At 56.7% G+C, this 22,462-nt stretch overlaps 2 protein-coding genes across 3 annotated transcripts; both read left to right on the top strand.

The window, feature by feature from the left end:
• The first annotated feature begins 4,716 nt into the window (after positions 1-4,716).
• FAAH2 (fatty acid amide hydrolase 2) lies at positions 4,717-12,511 on the top strand. The gene is made up of 11 exons (XM_058814350.1): positions 4,717-5,025; positions 5,078-5,160; positions 5,436-5,569; positions 5,843-6,052; positions 6,456-6,575; positions 7,067-7,202; positions 7,995-8,112; positions 8,450-8,569; positions 9,473-9,584; positions 10,209-10,403; positions 11,017-12,511. The coding sequence occupies exons 1-11, from the start codon at positions 4,717-4,719 to the stop codon at positions 11,190-11,192; spliced, it is 1,713 nt and encodes a 570-aa protein (XP_058670333.1). The 3' UTR covers positions 11,193-12,511.
• Positions 12,512-12,584: 73 nt separating this feature from the next.
• On the top strand, positions 12,585-19,235 carry LOC131563888 (uncharacterized). Of its 2 annotated transcripts, none has more exons than XM_058814088.1 (8): positions 12,585-12,714; positions 14,231-14,372; positions 14,756-14,876; positions 15,623-15,795; positions 16,520-16,698; positions 17,134-17,287; positions 17,571-17,698; positions 18,028-19,235. In XM_058814088.1, exons 2-8 carry the CDS (start codon positions 14,318-14,320, stop codon positions 18,805-18,807), a joined length of 1,590 nt encoding a protein of 529 aa, XP_058670071.1. In that variant the 5' UTR covers positions 12,585-12,714; positions 14,231-14,317; the 3' UTR covers positions 18,808-19,235. The 2 variants fall into 2 exon arrangements, with proteins under 2 accessions (XP_058670071.1, XP_058670072.1); XM_058814089.1 differs by lacking the exon at positions 12,585-12,714 and adding an exon at positions 13,367-13,995.
• The last annotated feature ends 3,227 nt before the right edge of the window (positions 19,236-22,462 follow it).

Genomic DNA, 22,462 nt, shown 5'->3' with positions numbered 1-22,462 from the left:
GGTCTCCTTGGGGATGGTGGGGCCCTAACCCAGCCCTGTAGGGTGCCACCAGGCCACCCAACCACCCCTTGCTTTGCCATGTGCCTAAGGACAGCCCTTGAATAGGGGGTTTATTGAGCCTGACAAGCCAGCTGGGACACCAGACAATCTCTGCCTTGCTGGGGACAGTCCCCCACCAGGGTCAGGCACATTTGCCACAAAGGAGTGGAAAATTCCTCTCACTGTGCTGGCACTCACTACAGCCCAAGCACATCAGCTGTCATCCTGCAGGACTTGGCATGCCCTGGAGTGTTTATCAACACCGTTTCGCAAGAGCCATGGCATACAGCCTGGCAGGGGCACGCAAGCTGCTTGGGCAACCCACTCTGCTGACAGCCTGTGCTCTTGGGAAACACTCCAGGCTGGGAGTCTGGTGTGGATTGATGTCATCTGAGTGGCCATCAACACCTTCTCCTTTCTGGTCTCCTGAGTTCAAGGACAGAGCTGTGAGCTTTGGTCTTGGCCCTCTTTCAGTCCTGCAGAATCCTTCCCTTGGTCTCCCCTGGCAGGGTTGTAAATGATCTCAGCGTGCTGGTTCCCCACTCACCCAGGGCATGCTCCTCCATCCTCACAGGGTATGTGGCTTGGGGAGGGAGATAGCCCACTCCCTCCAAGGGGTTTGGAGGTATCAGCTGGAGCAACAGAGTAATTGTGGTGACAGCACATCTGGCTGAGGGCTGCCCTCCAGGCACAGACCAGCGGTTGCATGATGCCTGAGAGATGACACAGCAGGGCCAGCCTGTTCCCAGTTAACTCCAGATATGCACAACTGACAAAGGCCCCTCAGTCAGGGAAGAAAGCAGGCACATCCTGGACGACACTGGCTAAACAGGCAGGGGACATGGAGTTGCAGTCAGGCCCTGGGAGCCCCTGCGGTTGCCCCAGACGGGGCTGGCTGTGCCCACCCAACTCCATGGTGCTGTACATAGCCATCATCAGTGGGTGCAGCAGCCGGATGGCAGGAAGGCAGTGTCGGAGTGTTCTGCTCCGCTGGAGGCACTGTGGAGCCCAGGAAATGGCTTAGCTGCTCTTGTCATTTCAAGATGCACCCCAAAGCCCTGCTTTAAGTGGGGAATGGGTGGTGGATTTGTGAGGGGGGTGTCACTCCTTCAGGGTAAAGAAGCAAAGCATGCCCCCGCCCAGCCTTTCCAAAGGGGCAGCAGCGCTGCTTGGCACCAAGGGGATGTGGGGCACAGCCGTCTCCAGCAGACAAGGTCCCTCCAATGGAAGGGTGCAGGCACTGGGGACAGATGGGGTGTTCCTGGGCTGGGGACTGTCCCAGGAAGGCCAGCTGGCTCCTGAAGCATCGCACAGACCCTGCCCCAATTCCAGTGCAGCTGGAGCAGCAGCAGCAAACAAGCTGCGTGCAGCCGCCAAGATGTTTTCTGGAGCAGAGGCACGCATAAACATTTTGTTTAATCAAGGACTCGGAGTGAACACAGTGTACCCTGGCTCCGTGCAGACGGAACAGCTGCGGCCCTGCGGGGCAGGGCCAGCGACACCGATCGGCGGTGGCAGAGCGACCTCCCGTGGCACGGTCCCGACCCCGGGGTGCTCCGCACAAGGAAGGCCCGCGACACCCGAGTCCCAGCAGCCTGCCCTGCAGAGAGGCTGTGCCCCGGCTGCAGGAGGTTCTGGCTGCTTCCCGGCAGTGTGTCTGGCAGCTGTGCAAGGCTTGCTTCGGCCCGGTCCCGCCGCAGACGTGCCGGAACCGAGGACAAGCCGGGAGAGCCCTGAGCTGCCCTGCCCGCAGCTGCCCTGCCCCAGCATCCGTGGGTGCTGATCTCATGGCAGTATTGTACAAGAGAGCCCAGGACCCTGGCAGTGCCAGCTGCTGTGTTCTCACACAGGCAGGATGGGATTCCTTCCATGCCCTCCTGCCCTTCCAGGAATGAGGTGTTGGGGACCTCCTGTGTTCCACCAGGCCCCCTGCTCAGTGAGAGCAAGGCGAGGTCAGAGATCTTTATCTGCAAAGCCTCAGGTGAGCAGCATGGGTGCCCAACATCTGCTATGGATCCCGGGCCAGCATGCAAGAAGACAGCTGATGGAAATGCAGAGCACAGAATCCCTCCGTGGTGGATCTGGCTAAGGGCAGGCTTGGAGGAACTGCCATCACATTCAGGGTTTTTTTTCTGGGATCAGCGAGGAATTAAGCATCTGAGTTGCTGTGTTTAAACCCGAACCTTTAAACATCCTTTCCCACTCCCCCCATGTGCTGCACAAACCCCAGGTTTCTTTGGAAACATTATTTTAAGGATAAGATTTGAAGGACTCCTTTCACAAAGAATTGTGCTATCAGGTTCTTTTTCTTCTTTTAATTTCCAAAAGGGTATTTTTTGTGCATGGGGGACTAGATTGAGAGGAGCTCTGGAGAACACTGTGAAGGCAGCCAGACTGTGGTATTGCCAATCAGTGCACACCTCTTCTTCCCGCCAGCCTCCCACTCAGCTGCCAAAGCCTGTTCCATGGCTTCCCAGGCAATTAGTGCTTGCAACACATCCACACAGCCAGCAGAACCACTCCAGCTTTCCATGTGTCCTTGATAACCTCTTGTGTTTTTTAACGCCTTTGGTTGTAATGAAGTGACTGAGGATAATGACAAGCATAAACTCCCAGAGTGGAAGACCTGGATTCTAAGCAGCTGGTGTTCCTTGGTGGGACAGGTCTGAATGGGTGAGCTTCACTCTGTTGAGCCTCCATGCTCTTGGCAATCAGACTGGAATTAACTGGCTTCTAAGTGTGCATCTAGAGTGGTGTTCGCTTGGTTGGCTGGTTATGGTAACTGAAAAACAATCCAAATCACTTCAACCTTAGGTTTCCAGACCTTACTGCTTTATTTCTAGAGCACCTTGTATCCTATTTTTTCCATTTTTCATGGAAACAGAGCTCCACTGGGCTATGATGAACTCTGGCAGCCATTCTTTTTGCTCAGCTCCCAGGAAACTCCTCACCTTGACCTAATGGAGGAGCAGCCTGAGCTGCTATCTGGGACAGCACTGGTGAGCAACAGGAAAAGCAGGGACAAAAGGAGCTCACAGAGAGCAGTGCAGCAGCTGATCCAGTGTGAATTCCAAAACTCTGTTCTTGAAAAAAGACAAAGATTAAGGAAGACATTTTCCAGCAAAGAAAATGCCAGAGCTTAGGGAAGGTTTCTGCAGAGCAGCAACACAGGCAGAGACCCGTGACAGAAATATTTTGGTTTGTACCCCTATTTGCCAACATTTGGGCAGGATTTGAAGGGGGGGAAACAGCAAATCCACTAAGAGTTTGAGGGAGAAGAAACTGACAAAAATTGCTGAGATTACATTCAGGAGGGTAGTTCAGAGGAGTTTTACTATTTTAGCTCTGGAAGACAGAGGACACCTGACTTACTCCTGAGCTCTGAGGGAGCCCCTATCAGCTCCTCTCCTCTCCTCTCCTCTCCTCTCCTCTCCTCTCCTCTCCTCTCCTCTCCTCTCCTCTCCTCTCCTCTCCTCTCCTCTCCTCTCCTCTCCTCTCCTCTCCTCTCCTCTCCTCTCCTCTCCTCTCCTCTCCTCTCCTCTCCTCTCCTCTCCTCTCCCTGCATCAGGCAGGGAGCAAAGAAAGTATCCTTGATAAGATTGTGAAAAAAGAACTACTATCAAGATGACTTTGGTGTCAGCTTAGGTTTTAGGGGACAGAGGTCGGCCGATGGCTTTCTAGGGTGTGTGTGTTGCAGATTGTTCTATAAATGCTGATATGTTGACTATTCGGTCATAAAAGAATTTCACAAGAAATGTATCCCTTTGTAGCCTTGCTTTGTGCTGATAATTCAATTGCCAACTGTGTGGAAGGGAAGAGATGTGGTAATGCTCACATGCTGCTTAAACCCTTGCTTTAAAAGACAGTATTTTTTTTCCCCAGCATTACCAATTCTTTTGCCCTGAGTGTTGAGGATTATACAGTGCTCTTCCTGTTTCCATAATCAAGCATCTGAACACCTCAGAGTGTGTTTAAAAATAAGTGTGATAAGAGCTGTATTTTATAAGGGAAAAGCTCAAGAAAGAGGCTTCGTGTTTGTACCGCAAAAGAACATTATAATTTGACGTCAACCTTAAACTGATAGTTCTTAATGTCCCGTAGCCACGTTAGACACCCAGGAGAGCGTTTGTTGCACAGTCTGACCCAGAGGACAGGCTTCTGGATGGGGACGGGCAACCTCTGTCGGAAAGGGAAGCGTCTCCTTCCCCGTCCGGCACGGGACATTCCCGCGGGCAGCTCCGAGGCACTGCGGCTGCTGGGCTCAGCCCGGCGCCTCGGACTGCCGCCGCAAGCGGCCAGGTGAGGCTGCCAGGGCAGCCCTGCCCGGGGCGCGTTTCGCTAAGCCGCACACGCCGCCCGTCGGGAGCGCCGCCGGCACCTGGCGCCAGCGCAGCTCGCCTGCCGTGTGCGCCCCCGAGCCGTTGCCTCTGTCCCGGAGCGAGGAGCGGGCCGGCCCGGGGCGGGCAGAGCGGGCCTGAGCGCCACGCACGAGGCACAAGGCGGGCGAGGCCGCCCTTCTCCCCGCCCCGCCGGGCCCGGCCGCGTTCCCGGGGAGGCCCGGGCCGCCGCGGCCCCTGGGCACCGGCACGGGCGCCGGGCGGTCGCCACGGCAACGCGGGCGGTGCGTCGCCCTGACGTCACTTCCGCGCGGGGCGGGGCGGTGCGCGCAGGGCCGTCATGGCGCTGTCGCGCGCGGAGCGCTGTCTCGTGTTGCTGCTGCGGCTGCTGTCGCGCGCCTGCCTCGCGCTGCTCGCGCTGCTGCCGCCGCCGCGCGCCGGCCCCGCGCGCGCCGCTCCGCGCGCCGTCCCGCCGCCGCGGCGCGCGCTCCTGCTGCTGCCCGCGCGGCGCCTCGCGGAGCTGCTCCGCGCGCGGCAGGTACCACCCGCGGCCCGGGGAGGGGGAGCGCGGGCAGCGGGGGTGCCGCTCTCCGCGCGCGGCACGTACCACCCGCGGCCCGGGGAGGGGGAGCGCGGGCGGCGGGTCTCGGTCCGCGCAGCGCCCGCGGCTGACGGCGGGACCCGCTGTGCCCCGTGCCCAGGTGGCGTGCGTGGAGGTGGTGGAGGCGTACGTGGAGAGGATCAAGGAGGTGAATCCCCTCATCAATGCCGTGGTTAAGGACAGGTGAGCTGGAGGCAGAGGCACCCTCGAGGAGGCAGCGGCTCTCCGCCTGCCTCCCTTCGGGCCCCAGCCCGACAGCTGCGCTCCGCCGGCGGCACGGGGATCCCCGCGCCGCCACCGCAGCAGCGCCGGGCCGGGATGCCGCTCCCGGCTCCGGTAAAGACCAGGCAGTCTCACTCCCCCCACAAGTTCCTGCCGTACTTGGGGTCCACCCGCCCTGCGGGGACCCCGCTCCTGTCTGATCCAGCGCCAGAACATGGCCGGGTGCTTTGTTGCAGGTTCGAGGAGGCCCTGCAGGAAGCCCGGCAGGTCGATAAGCTGCTTGCGGAGAGTCCTGGCGATGACTGCCTGGAGGAGAAGTTCCCCTTGTTGGGAGTTCCCATCACCGTTAAGGAGGCCTTTTCTCTTTATGGTGGGTTTATCTTTATGCCTCCAGTTCTTGATGTGCTCCCCAGAGTGGTGGGTGGCTGTGGCAGGTGCTTGGAGGGAAGTAGTCTCCCTTTCCCTGGTTTGCACCAGGCTCTGCCTGGGCTTCTGCGTTTGTGTTCATTTGTAGCACACAGATGCTACAGAGCTTGAGGTGCTTCAGAGGAGCAGCCCTCACTGGTTACCTGCTTCCTGCAGCTCTGGGTCATCTCAGGGCACTGGCCCTGATGCCTCCCTCCTGTTGACCTTGGCACCACAGGGATGCCCAACACCTCTGGCTTGGTCAACCGCCGCAATGTGATCGCCACCTCGGATGCCACTGTGGTGTCACGGCTGAAGCAGGCAGGTGCCATCCCGCTGGGTGTCACCAACTGCAGCGAGCTCTGCATGTGGTACGAGTCCAGCAACAGGGTCTACGGGCGGACCAACAACCCCTACGACCTGCAGAGGATTGTGGGCGGCAGCTCAGGTGAACCCCAGCACCTCGGCACGGTCCTGCATGAGTGGCAGGTTAAAATGCAGTGAGGGAGAGTTCCAAGTCTCTGCACACAGCTATTAACGTGTCCCTGGGCTCTTGCAGAGCTTACAGGCCTCTTTCCTGGGCACTGCTGTAGGCTGTTGGGAGGTCTAGCTGCTTTGCCTCTTCTGGGTGTTTCATTTGGCATTGCTTCAGCCTGCCCTGTTGTACTTTGGCAGGCAAATCCCTTTGGCCCACGTACCCCAGCTATCCCCTACCCATCACTAAAGCCAAGGTGTTGTCCCCCCACCCCTCTTGCTTTTTAGGCCCCCACCCTCCCTGTGAGGTGTTCCTGGTTTCCTGGATGATTTGCACCATAAATCTGTGGGGTTTTGCCGTGTTTTCTCGTGTGCAGGTGGGGAGGGCAGTGTCCTGGCAGCTGCCGGCTCAGTCGTAGGTGTCGGCTCTGACATCGGTGGCAGCATCCGAATGCCCGCTTTCTTCAATGGAGTCTTTGGCCATAAACCCACAACAGGTAAGGTGGGTGCTGGGGTCTCCTCCTCTTCCCCACCAGCAGAAACACCATGAGGTGGAATGGGGGCTGTGGGATGAACCCCTTCAGGACACCTCTATGTTGGACGCTGGTGGGATTGCTGTAAGGAGTTAGGTAACTTCTTGTATGGGACAAGCCTGTTGAGGAAGCACAGCTGGGGTTGGCAGTTTGGAAGCCAACCCCAATGGCTGAATGCCAGGCACATGGGAGACAGGCTGGGGTTAACCCAAGTATGGCATCCTCAGCATGGGATGTTTTCACAAGGTTGGGATCTGCTGGGATATTTCTCTGTCTTTCAGTGTCCTGACTTGGGTGCTTTTCTTCCCATCCCCACCCCGAGAACCTTGCCATCAGCACTTGTGGGGTGTACAGTCCCTGGGGAACCGTGTCTCTGTGCACCCAAAGACCCCCCAGCAGGGCTGTCCCCATCTGGAGGCAATACTCAGGGCAGTGTCTGACTTCTCTGCTCTCAGGGGTGGTGCCCAACGACGGCCAGTTCCCCAACGCTCAGGGGGTGCGCACCAGCTACCTGTGCACGGGGCCCATGTGCCGCTACGCAGAGGACCTGGAGCCTGTGTTGAGAGTCATGGCCGGCCCTGGGGTCAGCAAGTGAGTTGTTCCCACTCTCCAAGCTGCTGAGCTGGAGTCAGCAGCTCTGTGGTCCTCACAGTGTATGAGGCCTTTGAACAAGACAGGTCTGCACCCCGCCCAGTTGCTTGTTTCTGATTTCTTTCCTCTGCTGCTGGCTTCAGCAGGACTTTGGCTTCTGGGACTGCCCTTCCCAGCACCCACGTGCTCCCAGGAACTGGCAGCCGTGGGCAGACTGATAGGTGCCCCTTCACCAGTGAGCTGCTTCCTAGCTCTGTCCCATACACCCTTCCCAGGGCTGGCCTTGCTCCTGGATATTGCAGCACCTTTTTTCCTGTTGTTGAATGAGGAGTTTTCCATCCCCACATCATGGCCAGTTCAGTTCCTTCAGATTTTGGTCCGTGCAATCAAGTGCAGCCATGCTGCGTGCCAGTGAGGAGCAGAGCGGAGATGGGGCACGTGGAGCACCCCTCCTTTTTGCCACAGCCTGCACACTGTTGCTCTCTCCATTACCACTTTGCTTTTTCCCATGCTCTTGTGCAATCCCAACCTTGGCCGCAGCCAGGGTTTGTAGTCACAAGGTGCTTCTGGAGAAATGGGAACTTTCCCAACAGAAACTTGATAGGACTGAGGGGGCAGGTGAGCAGCTGGATGTGTTGTGGGCAGCAGGTGTCTGTGTCTTCAGAGTCTCACCTTGCCACTCTGGGGCACAGAGCAGGGTCTCTTGAGGACACATAACAAGCGTGTGAGAACCTCTAGCAGCGGCAGAGGAGCTGGGGATGGATTTGTGACAAAGCACCATTTCTTTCCCAGGCTGAAACTGAATGAGAAAGTGTCGCTGGAGAAAATCAAATTCCACTGCATGGATCATGATGGCGGGTCTATTTTTGTATCACCTGTGGACAAGGAGATCTTGCAGGCCCAAAAGAAGGTAGGAAGCAGCAGAGGATGGTACTCACTGGGGTGAGCCTGAAGACAGAACCTGGGGAGACCAGTCAAAGGAGCCCTGGGGAGGGGAAAGAGCTGCTCTGTGTGTGGCTCCTGCAGGAGCTGGCAAAATGAAGGGCTGGGGAGGCAGCCTTGCATCCCAGTCCTGTGCTTTCAGGGGTTAAAAAGTAAAAAGAACTTTTTCTTCTTCGGGGCTCAAGAAGACACAAGGGGAAGATCTTGCAAGTAGGTCCCCTTACTCTCTTCTCTGTAGTTTCCATGGGCTGATGGCAGGTGTCAAATCTTTATGGAAACCAACCCGTCCTTGCTCTTCCCTTCAGGTGGTGGAGCACCTTGAAAGTGACCTTGGGGTCCGGGTTCAGCATGTGGCAATCCACAAGATGAAGTATTCTTTCCAGATCTGGTCAGCCATGATGTCATCCAAGGACAGTGAGGGACAGGTGTGTCAGAGTGAGTTGGCAGAGGCACAGCTTTGGAGGCAGCAGGGAAGAAACAGCTGTTCGGGGCCAGCTGTGGAGAGCTGTAGGCTTCCCAAACCTACCCAGGGGCTTTCCCTGCTCCATGTGTCCCCCCAGGTCTCCTTTCACCTCTTTCTAAAGTTGCACAGCACCTTCTCCCTTGCTGTCCTGTGGGTTGAGGCCCTGGCTCTCAGCAGAGGAGCAATGTGGTAATTGGGAGGGGGAAGGTTGTTTTGGCACGTTGACCTTTTCCATGCAGGTTGGTAAGTCAACCAAGCAGGGGGCATCCTGCCTTGCTCTTTGCCGCACGCTGTGTCTTCTGACTTGTAGGCTGGGATTAACACCCTTTGGGATGCCAAGACAGGCAGGGGACTAGCAGCTTTCCAGCAGGAGCCTGCTTGTGTAATTCTTCCCTGGCATTGCAGCTGCTGCGCTATATCTGTGCATGCAGGAAAGTACTTTGTAATAAAACAAACTTCTGGGAGTGTCATAACTTATGCATTCCTGGCACAGAGGCAGTGATGAAACAGCCCAACCCCACCACACCAAGGAGGGCTTGTCTGGCTCCTCTGCCTCCTTCTTCCAGGTCCAGTCGTCGTATCACAGGAGGAAATGCCTCTGGGACATTATCCCTTGCATTGTGTCGGTTGGGTGCTGCTCTGGGGAGGCTCTTCCATCTCCTTGCTGTCTCTGGGAGGGAAAAATGCTCCTGCTGCTGCCTTGGATCAGTGTCAGCTGTGGAGCACCTGATGGGCATCTCCTGTGTGAAAGCGAGAACACCTCACATTGGGATGATGAGATAACTGAAATTTCACTGTCCATTGCCAGCCTGTGCCTCCCTGCTGCATGTTGGCTTTGCTGACAGGGGGAGTGGGTGTGTTACAGGAGCCACAAAGATTCACAGACCTGCTGGGGGACCATGGGAAGCCAGTGTGGCCGCTGTGGGAGCTGGTGAAGTGGCTCGTGGGGATGTCTTCTCACACTCTCCCGGCTATCGGTAATGCTGGCAGGGGCCCTGGGAAGTGCACAGGCAGTGCTGGGGTGGGCAGGTTGTTAAATGCAGGTATTGCCCTTCCAATGCCCAGTGAAGGAACTCGGGGTTTGCCCTGAGCAGCTTCAGCCTAGTTTTGAAGGCTAGCTCTAGAGTCTGGATCTTTGATAGATGGGAGTGGGTACCTTGGAGGAAGAAGTGAGGATGATGGAGCTGGGGGCAGGGTTCACTTCTGCTGTGAGCCACACCAGAACTGCTGGGGCTCAGAGGGCTCAGTCAGGGTCTGCACTGATCTTGTTTTATAGCAGCAGGTACTACAGAATCCTAATTAACACCATTGTGCTGCTGTCTAATGAGTGCTGGGGTCGTTGTGCCAGCTCTGCTCAGCTCCACTGGCTGGAAAAGCTGGAAGGAAGGGGCAGGCTGAATGCTTGTCCCTTGGCAGAGCTGGGGGAATGGTGCCCACAAAGCTGTGCTAGGGGCAATCTGCTGTGGCTTCTGGCAGGAAGGGGTACTTGGGGGGCCACCCCAGAAGCTGGGGATGTTGCATGTGGCTAGGCATTGTTTCTGCCCCACACAGACCACAGTCCTCTCATATGCTCTTGTCCCCATTTCTACCCTTTGCTGCAGCCCTGGGGCTGACAGAGAAGCTGGTGAACCTCAACCTCAGTGGGAAGGCCAAGCTGGTGAGCATGGGGAAGAGCTTACAGGAGGAGATGGAGGCACTGCTGGGGCCAGATGGGGTGCTCCTCTACCCCTCACACCCCACCATCGCCCCCAAGCACCACTCCCCAATCTGCATGCCCTTCAATTTTGCCTACACAGGTGAGCAGCCCTGACTCCTGTTGGGTTGCGGCTAGGGCTACCAAAATGATCTCCTTGTGGCAGCTGGGGTGTTGTATCCGAAGTGTTTGCATTGCTGACAGTGGGCTGTGCAGCAAAGAGACGTGTCTTTTCTTGGAGTGAGGGTTGTCGTGCTTCATACCATGTGGCATCTTTTACCTTTTGCCAAAGGTGCCTGTCCACAGCAGGGCAGGTGTGACTTTGTGTGTGATATTGGGGTTTAGCAGGAACCTGAAGCCTGCCATCTCTTGGGGTACAGCTTGGGGCCCCTTGTGTGGTTCCCATGTGGTGTCAGTGCTGCCTTGCTTTGTGGAGTGATGGAGAGCTGGTGCCTGGCACAGGAATGTCCCAAATTTGGCATGCCACAGTGTATGCCATCCCTCATGAATGCTGTTTATACACATGATGTGGCGCTGGGAATCTCTGGCCAGTGCTGTCCCTTGTCACCATGTCTCTGCACTGCTGCATGAAGCACCAGCTCCCAGGATCTTGGTGCTGTGTATGGCAGAGCTGCCTGCCCAGGGTGGGAGAGCCAGGCAGTGATGTATCCCAGAGTTTGTGCTCGCTCTGATCTATCCACCCTTCTCTCTTGCAGCCATCTTCAATGTCCTGGGCCTGCCGGTGACGCAGTGCCCGCTGGGGCTGGGCCGCGAGGGGCTGCCGCTGGGCATCCAGCTGGTGGCGGCCTCCTACAACGACCACTTGACGCTGGCGGTGGCCCGGTACCTGGAGAAAGCCTTTGGAGGATGGGTTTTGCCAGGGGAAGTTTAACCTTGGGCGACAGGGACAGAGGCAGTGACAAGTGCTGATGCTTGATCCCATCATGGCACTGCCTGCTCCCTCTGCATCCCCCTGCACCCTGCTGGGAGCGGCTGGTGGTGTCTCCAGCACAGGAACAGCTGGACCACTGCCACCGAGTCCTCATCCCTGTGGCACCCTTTGTCAGGGAGAGACCTGCCTGCAGTGGGCACCCACCCACCTTTTCCAGACCGTGGAGTTGGCCAGCTCTGTAACCTTTCTGCTTTCAAAGCGCTGCGTGAGAGCTGGGCAGAGGACGTGCTTCCAGATTGCAGAGGGCAGCCGTGCAGCACCCCTCAGGGCTGCCTGGGCCCGTGGGGGTCCTCCTTGGACTGACCCTGCCCACAGGGCTGGACTGTGCCTGTTGCACCCAGGCTTGCTAGCCCCCCAGTCCTCCCAGTCTCCTGCAGGCTTGCCCCCACCCTTTGACCAAAAAGGGAGGGGGGCTGGAGGAGCCATAGGCCTGCCTCACCAACAGCGCTTTGTGCGGTGGTGGATGCTGGGCTCTGCAGTGTGTGCAGCTGTCAGGCACAGCTGGGAGCATTTCAGCACTGGTATTCAGCCAGGTATTAAAGAGCTTGTCCGGTCTACTGTGGCTATGTGTCCTTTTCCTCATGGCTGTCTGCCTTCCAGCTCCTGCCAGGCCCCAGCCCCATTTCTACCAGCGATGTGTCAGGGCTACCCAGCACTGCTGGCCATTGAAGTGGTGCAGGGACAACAGTGGAGATGCTGGCATTGCTCCCCGGGGTGGCACTTGGCCACTCCAGGGCTCTTGTTTTGGAGTGCCCAGGCTGACAGCGACTGCTGGGCCCTGGGCAGAGTTGAATGGTGCTTATGAGCCCCACAATGTTGCCCAATGGCTCTGTTAGTCCTGCAATGGTTGCACAGCTCTTGGGAAGCACAAGTTCAGCTGTTTTGTCCCAGTGGGCTGCCAGAGGCCTGGAGCTCTTGAGGTGGTGCAGAGCCACGTGCAGGTCCCTCATGGTCACCAGGGCAAAAAGGGGGCCCAGCCCTGTGTGCCCAGCCCGCAGCATTGCTCTTGACAAGGATAAAACCTGCTACTGGTTTTGCTGGGATGTCCTGACCTGTGTCTGCCCTGCCATGTGTTACCCCTGTCCTGAGCCCTTGCTCCTTTCTGTCCCCACACCACTGATGGTCCGTGCCGGGGTAGTGCATCTGCTGGGATGGCGTGCTGGGACAGGCTGTACCTCGGCTCTGGTGTGCAGAGGGCACTGCTGAGCACCCGTGCCCAGCTGGGACGTTGCTAATGAGGAAGCAAGGACGGAAAAAAAACAAACCCTGGCTCAGCAAAGGAGGTACAAACGACCCAAGTCAAATCACGCCTCCCAGCGTGGTGGCACAGACAACACGGACTGTCCCCCATCTGGAGGAAGCCTGGCAGCTGAGCAGACCGTGGTAACGCTTCCAGTGAACACTCGGAGCCACACGTGAGGTTGCTGAGCTGAGGGTGTTGTGTTTAACAGTGGTTGGTGAGGTAGGTTTCTGATACTGCAAAGGGGCAGAGAGGAAATGCTGGATCAAGGTTGGGGGGAATGCTGGTGCTTCAGGGTAGTGTGATAGGGATACAGAAAAGGAGAGGATGTGCAGAGCAGAGGGGGTTAATCCCCACAATCTCAGTTAATGCCACAATGGAGGGAGAGTTGCTGGGATTTTTCCTCTGGCCATGGCAGAAGGGGAACGGATGTGCTGGGGTTCAGAGGGGGGCTAGCAGGGACTGGCCTGCAGTCACCTTGCTGCTTCAGGGAAGCATTGCCTCCCTTGTGCTGCCTTCTGCAGTGAGAGCAGCCCTGTCCCTGCCTGCACAGGCAGCCAGTCCTCAGGTCTCCATCAGTTCTCCAGCTCTGTGCCTCTGTAAGCCCCAGGAACAACCCTGGAGGCTCTTTCTCCCTTCAGGCAGAAATACTGCCTCCTTCAATGGGCTCTGTTGCAAAGCCAGGAGAGTTCTTGTTGGTCTCAGCGAGGGGGGACTAGACCAACTGCCTGTGCTTCAGCTCTGGTGTTTCAGAAGTCTTGCCTCAGCCCTCACCCACAGTTTGCAGCTGCATGTCCCTGCTTGTTGACTGCTCCTCCTTGTTTCAAGCTCTTGATCCTGCAAGGGACAGAGAAAACATGGGGGCAATGTTTTGTATTCACGTGCTGAGGTGCTTGCGCTTGTAATGGTGAAAAGTTGGTGTGAAATGGGAAGAGTGAGAAGCAGTGACATTGGTGAGCAGCCCCACTGGTGTCCCATCTGGTCAGGGGTGCTCCCACCCCTCTGCCTCTGGAGGTGGCCCTGGGCTCCCCACCTTCATGGGGGAATGTGTCCCCACAACCACAAGGTTGGTGTTGGTAGCCTCAAAGCCCTTGCAGTCCGCTCCAGGAGAGGAAGATTACCTCCGTGACCAGCAAGAGCAGGGAAAGATTCCTGGTGGCTGAATGGTGGGGCAAGACCAAGGTAAGAAGGGACTGGCCAGGTACAGGTGCCCAGCTGGACCAGCCTGTGCTGTGGTTCACAGTCTGAGTCTCTGCTTACAGCGCTCATTGTGCCCCATTTTGCTGTGTGGGTGATGTCGCGCATGGTGCCCTCCCCGTACGGGGAGTCTGTGGGATGGCTGGGGGTGTCCTGGCAGTGGTGTCACAGGTTGTGCCAGTGTGAGTCATGCCCAGAGCTGCGCTGAATCACCTCCCCAGTGGCGTGAGCCTCAGGTGAGGAGCTTTCTCAGACCCACATCCTGGTGACAAAGGCAGTGTGACTTCTCACCACGGGGTGCCAGAGGTGGGTGCAACAGAAGGTTGCTGCAGCATGTGCATAGTGCCATAGCAGTGTGGCAGCTGCCCACTGTCCCTGTGGGTCCACTTACCACCACAGCCCTGAGGGTACCTGCCCTGTGGCACCCCCAGAATGCAGCAGAAGGTCCCCTGCCCTCCACAGTGGACACCTCTGTGCCACAATAGGCATGTGGGCTCCATGGGGCAGTGTCACTGGCTGAAGCTTCTGTTTTTAATCCCAGGTTCCAGCAGCACATTATGTCTGTGGGTAGCAGAACAGCTCCAGCACACCCATCCCTTTCCATGGCCCCCAGCACAGCTGTGGTAGGATGAGCCCTGCCCTGCTCCTGCTGCTGTCCCTGGCCAGCTGCTCCCTGCTCCAGGGTAAGCCAGTGCTGAAGCTGTCACCACAGTCTGGGGGGGGCTGGCTGCAGGGCCGGAGAAGGCACAAGGACACCTCTCAAACCTACTGAAGGTACCTGTGAAGAGGAGAGGCCCAAATGGTTGTCAAGCAGTGATGAGAAAGAAAACCCCCAGGTCAGCAGCAGCTGTGTCAGGGTGTTGTCTCTCCTGTTTTGTCAGCTGTGTCTCTGCTTTGGCAGAAGTGTGGAGAGGGTGTTCTCAGTGTGTGACCAATTTGGGGGGATACAGCTGCTGAGCACCTGCTTTGAAGTCAGAGTTTGCCTGTGCTGGGATGAAGCTGAGGAACCTGTGCCACAAGGTGACCCTGCAGGACACTGCCTCATACCCCTCTGCTCCCTCCTCAGGGACACTACTGAGGCCACGGCGCGTCAGGCTGGAGGCACAGAACTTCCACGTCTTGCTGCGCTGGGAGCCAGACCCCAGCTCACCCAGCTCTGCCACCTATGAGGTGGAGTGGAGGAACAGGTGGGTGGGGAGGAGGGCGTGAAGGGGTCTGGTCCTCTTACACCCTGGCAGAGGCTGTTGGGGACCCCTGGCAGCCAGAGGACTGTTATCTGGCAGTAAATGCCACAGAGCAGTGGAATTGGCAGGGATTGGCTGGTCCTACCCCTGCACATGCAAGGTCAACTCAGGAGTGTGTCCTGGTGGGTTTTGTACAACTTCAGGACAACACCCTTGGAGAGCTTGGTCCCTTTCCTGGTCACTATCCCAGTAACAAACTAAGGGGTTGCTTTTGGACTGGGGTTTTGGATTTGGTTTTTTTTTTTCCCCTTATGCTAAATGGGATTTCCTGTATTTCAACTTGTGTCCACTGCCTCTTGTACTTTTGCTGGGCACCACTGACTCTATCTTCTTCTTGTGTTGCCAAGACGCCTCCCACGCACAGTCACCTTTCTCTGAGGCTCAAGCTATCACCCCTCGCTCAGTTTCCCTTGTAGCACAGAGCCTCAACAGCCCCAACTCCTTGGGGGGCTCTCCCTGCCACAGCTGTGTGGTTTTCCATCGTGGAGAGCACAGGTCAGGGCACAGTGCCAGATGCCATCTGTCCCCAGGAGGGACGCCCCTCCTCACACATCCTGGGGATGCTGTTGGCTGATGCCTGGGCTTCCCTACGCTTTCCACCCAGGCAGGATGGCAGTGGCTGGGCTGCCCTCCCTTTGGGCTGGGAGCATGCTGAAAAGAAGCAATCCCTGTGCTTTCTCCCTGGGCAGAACCTCAAACTGGACCAAGGCAGGTGCCTATGGGGGGAACAGCAGAAACTCCTGTGTGTGTGAGCTGTATTTTGACAGGATTCATGATATCTACTGGGCACGGGTGAGAGTGGTGGCCGGAGGTGAGCAGTCCGAGTGGGCCATTTCCAGCGAGCTGCAGCTGTACAGAGACAGTAAGGACTGGGGAGCTTCTCCAGTTGGGCTCTTCCTGGGGAGCCAATGGGGAGAGGGGACCTTGGAGAGATCTGATGGGATACAGTGGGAAAGCACATTAGGATACTGGAGGGAAAAGAGTCAAGAGCCCTAACCAGAGGAAAGGGATAAGGCAGAGCTGCTGGAAGATAGCTGGGTGAAGAGCAGAAGGACAGAGGAGGCACAGTGAGGGGATTGGTAGGAGGCCCCCGGGCCAGCAAGGCACCGTGAGAATTTGGGTCTCTGGGGAATGCAGCGAGATGGGGCAGGAGAGAGGCTATGCCTCCAGGCTTGGCTTTTGAAAGGCTCATCTTCCTCCCCTGTCATGGTCTGGGATGAAGCACGGGCAGACCCTCTGGTGATCCTTTCATCCTGACTATTGTGTTTGCCTGGTGTGGGAATGTGCCTCTTCTCAGTCAGACTGGCTGTTCTGTCCAAAAAACCTAGCAGTCTTCTGGAGCTAGAAAATTTTCAGGACCCTCCTCTGACCTCCATCAGAGAAGTTGTTGTAATAAACAGATGTGGTGGCTGCCATTCCTAGAGCTGGTTTCAGAGCACAAAATGCCATCAGGCAAGACCTGAGGAGCTTCTGTGCTCTGAGAGGGGAATATCAGACAGAAAAATATAATTCCTAGAGAAACGAGATCTCTGCCTTCCTTTGAAGGCCTTAATTTTTGATTTTTTTTTTTTTCCCCTTCCCTACAGCAATTGTTGGCCCCCCCAAGCTGTCTTGGCTGCTCCAGGACCAAATCCTCAGCGTAAACATCATCACACCACCCACTCCCTACAAGAGAAGGACTGGTTCCTACAAGCCAGTCAACCGAGTGCTGCTGAAGCTGTGGTACTGGCTGCACCTGTACGAGGGGGACCTGCTTGTCCAGCAGGTCTGTGTGCTAGCTGGGCAGGGCCCAGAGGTGCAGGGCTTGCAGAAGCTTTCCTGGTGCAGCAAAGCCACCATGTCAGGTTGTAGTGGTGTGGGGGTGCCTGTGCTGCAGCCCTGCCCACACCTGGCTGCACATGCAGGTGTGAGGTGCTGTGCAACCCCAGTCTGGGGCTCCCACCTCAGCAAGGCAGGAGACCACCTCCCTCCCCTGGGTACAAAGAACTGGACTGGTTCTGTTCAGATGAAAAGTGATGCCACAGGTGTTTCAGGAGATGCTCTAAGACCTGAACACCTCCTGGGGCAAAGAACTGAGTGTTGGAGATGCCTGGGAGGAGGGACCATGGGGCAAGTGGGATGTTGAGGCTGCACAGAGCAGTGGAGCCATGCACAAACCCCACCTCCAGCTTCTATGGCCACCTGTTCCATCTGCTTTCAGGTGCCCTGCAAACGGAGCAGTGAGGAAGTGCCTTGCACCTTTGGGCACCTGAAGCCCAGCACACAGTACTGTGTCCGGACGGTGGCTGCAGACATTGCCAGGGAGCGGAGCCAGGAGGCTGAGCAGTGCCTGGTGACTCCAGCAGCCCCCTCAGGTGGGAGCACTCTCACCAACTCAGCTGGCACAGTGGCATCTCAGATCCTGCTCACAGCACAAACTTATGTGGAGGTGTGAATACCTCACCCCCAGCCACTGTGGTCAGGGTTGTGGCCCGGTGCTGCCCAGTGGGGACCTCTCATGGTGATGCTTTCTTGTCATCTGCCTTGGGCTTGCCTCCTGAAACATCCCAGTGTGACATGGATGGGAAGCACTGACAGAGAGTGGGGCGGGAGGGATGTGTTTGAGTGATCCCTCAGCCTGCTGTGATGTCCTGCCAGGCTTTCCATGGGTCCCTGCTGTGCTGAGTGCCTTCTTCCTGCTGCTGCCGCTGAGTGTGGCTGGGATGTGCTTCGTGCAGCTGCATGTCTTTCCCAGTCCTCAGGAGATGTGCCTCCCAAAAGCACTGGTGAGTGATGATCCTCCTCCAACTTCCACCTTGTGTGTAGCCATAGCCAAGCCAGGGTTCCCTGCATTTGCAAGGGTTCAGCACCTCCTTTCCTCCAACTCTCACATCACCAAGCCTATTTTGGTACCCAGGTGTCTCCCCTGCCATCTGAACCACAGTCCCCCAAGAAGAACGTACTGGTGGAGGGCATTGGCCAGCCATGGGTCACAGCAGAGGATGAGGTCTCAGGCAGTGGAGCCCTTGGTGTTCAGCATAGTTTGTCACAACCCCTTAGCTGGCAGGGCTTTAGCCAGCTGAGGCTGACCATGTCACTGCTTTTGTTTTTGCAGGCTCTCCATAACGGCGAGCTGAATGTGGCCATGCAGGTGCCTCCACTGCAGCTTGAGGAGGACCCACTGGCCCTGCTCCTGCAGACTGTGCTCCCCTCCCACGGGCCATCCACAGCTGTGCAGGCATCAGCCACGGTCCCACGGCTCCTGCGAGGCCTTGTCCGGGATGTGAGTGGCTACTGTGCCAACGGGTTTGGCCCAGACTGCATTGAGGGAAGGGACCCGTCCTGCACCCACAGTCAGCTGGGGCATGCCTTAGGTTCTCAGGTCCCCTCACAGCTGGAGAAGGATGAGGAGGCAGGTGATGGGGATGATTTGCCAGAGCAGCTGGTGCTAATGGGACTGGCTGGACACAGTTACATAGGTGACAGGGACAGCCAGATTCCTAAAATATGGCTCCCCCTGCACCTCCAGCTTTATTCTAAATGCCAGTGCCCAGTTCTGGGAGCAAACAGCCACCTTCCTCTGCCCGTGCCGAGCAGAAGCTGCAGCCAGGAGCGCCTGCAGGAGAGTCTGGGCACGGCTGGGCACTGGATCCGGCTTAGCTCCGTGAGGCTCCTGCCCAGCGCGGAGACGGAGGGAGGGCAGCGCCCCTGTGCTCCCCAGGCCCTGCGGGGCGGCGGGACTGACCCAGAACCAGGGGACAGCAGGGTGCAGCGAGGCTCCCCGGGGCAGGCCGAGCCGTGTCCGTGCCCGCTGCCCCCCTCGCCCCGCAGCGGCCTGCGGGCAGCTCCCTTCCCCGGCTACGAGCCCCGGGCCCCGGCGGGCAGCGAGCCTTAGCGGGCCCAGCCGAGCCCAGGCCGCCTCCCGCAGCTCCCCGGCCGGAACGGCGGTCTGTCTGTGTCTGTCCGTCTGTCTGTCTGTCTATCTGTCTGTCTGTCCCAGCCTGCTGGGGCGGGCTGCGGGTGGGACCGGGCAGGCTCCAAGGGCAGGCACAGGCGCGTTCCGGGCACGGCCGCCAGGGACGGGCGGGATCCAGAGCTTTCCTCTGGGGATTTGGTGCTCTTGAGACACCTAATAAGGAGCATGGAGCAACGCTGAACCCCCAAAACTCTTATCTAGAGATCTGTCTGTATGTGTGCATGTATGGTACAGTATCTATACTAATGTAACACTCATATATACATATATATTTGTAAAGCTCTTTAATGAAAAAATGTTGGGGTTTTTACTTCTGTGGAAATGTTGGTTCTGTGCTGGAGTTGTTTTTAAATATCACTAATTTATTCTAGAAAACTGGCTTCTATATTCATTGTTTCTGTGTTACAGACCCAGCACAACCCTTCCCTGTGCAGCAGTCAGGAAAAGTACAGGGTAAACTTGGGGTTTTCCAGGCAGAAAATTGCACCCACAATCTCTGTCTTGCTCTCCGGTGGGAAAAGACTGTTTTTTAGCACCATGGGATACATTTATTATTCCTCCTGCTAGCACTGGGGTGATTTATGGCTGAGAAGCCCCTCCCTGCGGTTTTCCCCCCCCCCGGGATGTGTTTTGAGGCATTGCCTGAAGCTGCAGAGGTCAGGGGAAACCTCCTTGTGCTGTGTTGCAAGCTGGAATCAGTGGAGTCAAAATGCAGTGACAAATCCAGGCTCTTGGACTCACAAAATTACTCTGGATCTGGGAACAGGTGAGAAACTGGTGTCTAGTGTCCAGGCAGCTGGTGGAGGGGATGGAGGTACAGTGCTGCCTGTCTGAGGGAGCCTTTGGGGCTGTGCAGGGCCATGTTCCAACCCTGTCACTCCTGACACCCCAGCCATGGTCCATCCCTGCCTCGTACTGCAGGCTGGCCCCTGTAGCCCACAAGGGTCCGTGGGGGAGCAGAAATCCACGTGCAGTTCAGGGAGGATCCCAAAGGAGGCCATGACTCTATGGAAAGATCATGACTGGAGCAAGTTCCTGGCAGGCAGGACCTGTGGCCCCATGGAAAGAGGAGACCAAGCTGAAACAGGTTTGCTACAGGGGATCAGCACCTTGTAGGGAGAGTGATAGAGCAGCTTTGGGCTGTGTCTGGCATCTGGCCCAGGTCAATCTCTCACAGCCAATGTGAGGACATGTCATGTATTGAAGAAATTGAGCTGAATTAACACACACACACACAAGAAAAAAAAAAAAAAAAAAAGAAAAAAAAAAAAAAAAGAAAAAAAAAAAAAAGGAAAGAGACAGTCCCAAGAGTTACTTGAGGAACACATATATTACCCATATGCTTTTTTCTGCCTATGAAGTTGGTGTCCAGTTGCCATCTCCTTTGTCCCTCACAGTCTCTGATCTGCCTCAAGGTCATGGGGGTGAAGCCCTACATGCCTGCAGCCCTGTTTGATCAATTGCCTCACCCCCATAGCTCACAGGGCCTCCAACCCCACGCTACTCTGGAAGGTTACTGCATGGTCCCAGGCAAGGCACCTCTTAGCAGGAGCATCAGTCAGAGCTGCTGTTTGTGCCACAGGCTCATGGCAGGAGCCACATCCCAAGCAGGAGCTTGTCCAGGCCCAGCAGTGTCCATCATGTTGCTCCAGCCCCATCCTGGGTGGTTTGCCAGGACGTTGGACCAGTGCAATGGGACCAGACTGGCTCCCACAGCTGCTGTGCTGTGGGACCTGGGCTTGCACTGAGGCACGATCTGATCACAGCTTGCTCTGATCACAGCTGGCCACAGCTGGCCAGACTTCTGTGTTGCCTTCTGATGCAAGGCGAGGCGACGTGGTTCTGAGGAAACGGCACGGCAACCCAAACTCTCCAGGGTCACTCGGGCCAAGAACACACAGAGACACCAGTATGGTGGATGGTTCAAGACCTTTATTGTCCCGTCTCGTTGGGTTTTGAACTGGGAAAGTTTTTTCTCTACGTCAGGGGGTCTTACTTTACTGTAATTGGTTAATAAGGAGTAGAAAGTTACTAATGTTAGGGGGGACTACATTCTTGGGTGATCCTTTATCACTAGGCGTTAGGGGGAGAGGAATTCTACTGCTTTCCGTGACATCGCGAGATTTTCCGAGCGCCTAACCCTATCTACTACACTTCTGCAAGTCTGAAGAGGACCAGCTCTGTGGCTGGACAAGGGTGCTGGGGTCCCCATGGGTCATTTAGCAGTCACTCACTACAGCAGGGGCTTGCCCAGGGGTGGTTGGACAGCTGGAATGTTCCCACTCATATAAAAGAGTTGTTCATGGGGACTGGAAAAAGACAGAAAGGTTGTGACATTTCAAGATGCCATCAGCAGCTGAAGTTTCCAAGTGGATGCAAGAAGGGGTTTCTGCTTTGCCTCAGAGGTGTGAGTAGCATGTGGGTTTCTGCAGAATCGCAGAGAGAACGTGCAACATTCGCTGCGGGGTGAGGTCCCAGCATGTCCCAGCAGAGACCTGTCACCACTGTGTGCAGCGTGGGGCCTGGGTGGAGTGTCTGAATTAGATCCCACTTTGGTGCAGGTTGTTGTGTGCTGAACAGAACTGGACTGTGCTGAAGGATGGACGTGGGTCAGGAGTGAGCCCCCAGCCCCAGGCAGGTCTGCACAGGACCCTGGAGCAGTCCCTCCATCACCACTGCAGCCTCAGTCACCTGCACACAGCAGGGTCCTCCCTCAGCATTCCATGCTCCCTCCACAGCCTGGAAAGGGCTGAGCCAGCGACTGGGCCTTAGGCAGCCAGCCCACCCCAGAGCACTGTCATCGTGGGTCAGATGCCATCTCTGGAGGTGGCTCAGGCCCTCAGCACAGCGCTGTGCCTGCAGCTGCTGCTGCGGGGGCTGCTGAAAGCTCTGACTCACCACCATCCATCCCCTGCTCCTTCCTTCTCTCTGTGGTGCTTTCAGATTCTGCTGGTGCCAGATCAAAGCAACAAGAGAGATGCCGCTGCAAACAGCTCTTTATTAGAAACAGTGGGTTTAGGACTGTGCAAGAGCGTATTTCTTATTACTAATTCTCAGAGAGCAGAGCTGCCAGCCTATGAAAATGGTGTACACTGGAAAATTGCTCTTCGGAGGCTAATGGGGCTTTCACAGTCACTGAGTGGGAACCATTGTACCTGACAGCCACGAGAGATGTGGTGGCTCTGAAATGATGGGGGAAAATCAAGCTCTTATATTTTGTGGGATGGCAGTACCCAGGACCATTAGACTTTGAAAACCATGGGAGGCAGAGCTGCAAACAGCAGGGTCTGCTCTGACCCTGTGCCCACTCTGCTCTGTCTGCTTTCTCTCCTGCCTGTCACTGCAACTGCCCTGCCACTTCTCTGGGACAGCCCAGAGCCGTGCCAAATCCTCACAGCCACCTCAAGTGCTGTCCGGCCCATCTGTGTATATGGCAAAGACCTCAGACCTCGCTAAGGCCCTGTCACTCAGCCTCCCTGTGCAAGTTGCCTTTGTGATGGGTCTGTAGCTCCAGGTAGGTCCCTGAAGCAGCACAGAGCAGCAGCATCACAGCTGGACCCCATCCTTCAGCCCC

This window comes from Ammospiza caudacuta, chromosome 14, assembly GCF_027887145.1.
Source record: "Ammospiza caudacuta isolate bAmmCau1 chromosome 14, bAmmCau1.pri, whole genome shotgun sequence".
Lineage (NCBI taxonomy): Eukaryota > Metazoa > Chordata > Aves > Passeriformes > Passerellidae > Ammospiza > Ammospiza caudacuta.
The sequence above is the reverse complement of the archived record's forward strand: the minus strand, read 5'-3'. Positions and strand labels throughout refer to the sequence as shown.

Coding starts and splice junctions, on each gene's coding strand:
- LOC131563888 (XM_058814088.1), top strand. CDS start 14,318: ATGAGCCCTGCCCTGCTCCTGCTGCTGTCCCTGGCCAGCTGCTCCCTG. Junction 14,373..14,755: donor CAGCTGCTCCCTGCTCCAGG/GTAAGCCAGTGC, acceptor CTCCCTCCTCAG/GGACACTACTGAGGCCACGG. Junction 15,796..16,519: donor GCTGCAGCTGTACAGAGACA/GTAAGGACTGGG, acceptor CCTTCCCTACAG/CAATTGTTGGCCCCCCCAAG.
- FAAH2 (XM_058814350.1), top strand. CDS start 4,717: ATGGCGCTGTCGCGCGCGGAGCGCTGTCTCGTGTTGCTGCTGCGGCTG. Junction 5,570..5,842: donor GGAGGCCTTTTCTCTTTATG/GTGGGTTTATCT, acceptor TTGGCACCACAG/GGATGCCCAACACCTCTGGC. Junction 6,576..7,066: donor TGGCCATAAACCCACAACAG/GTAAGGTGGGTG, acceptor CTCTGCTCTCAG/GGGTGGTGCCCAACGACGGC.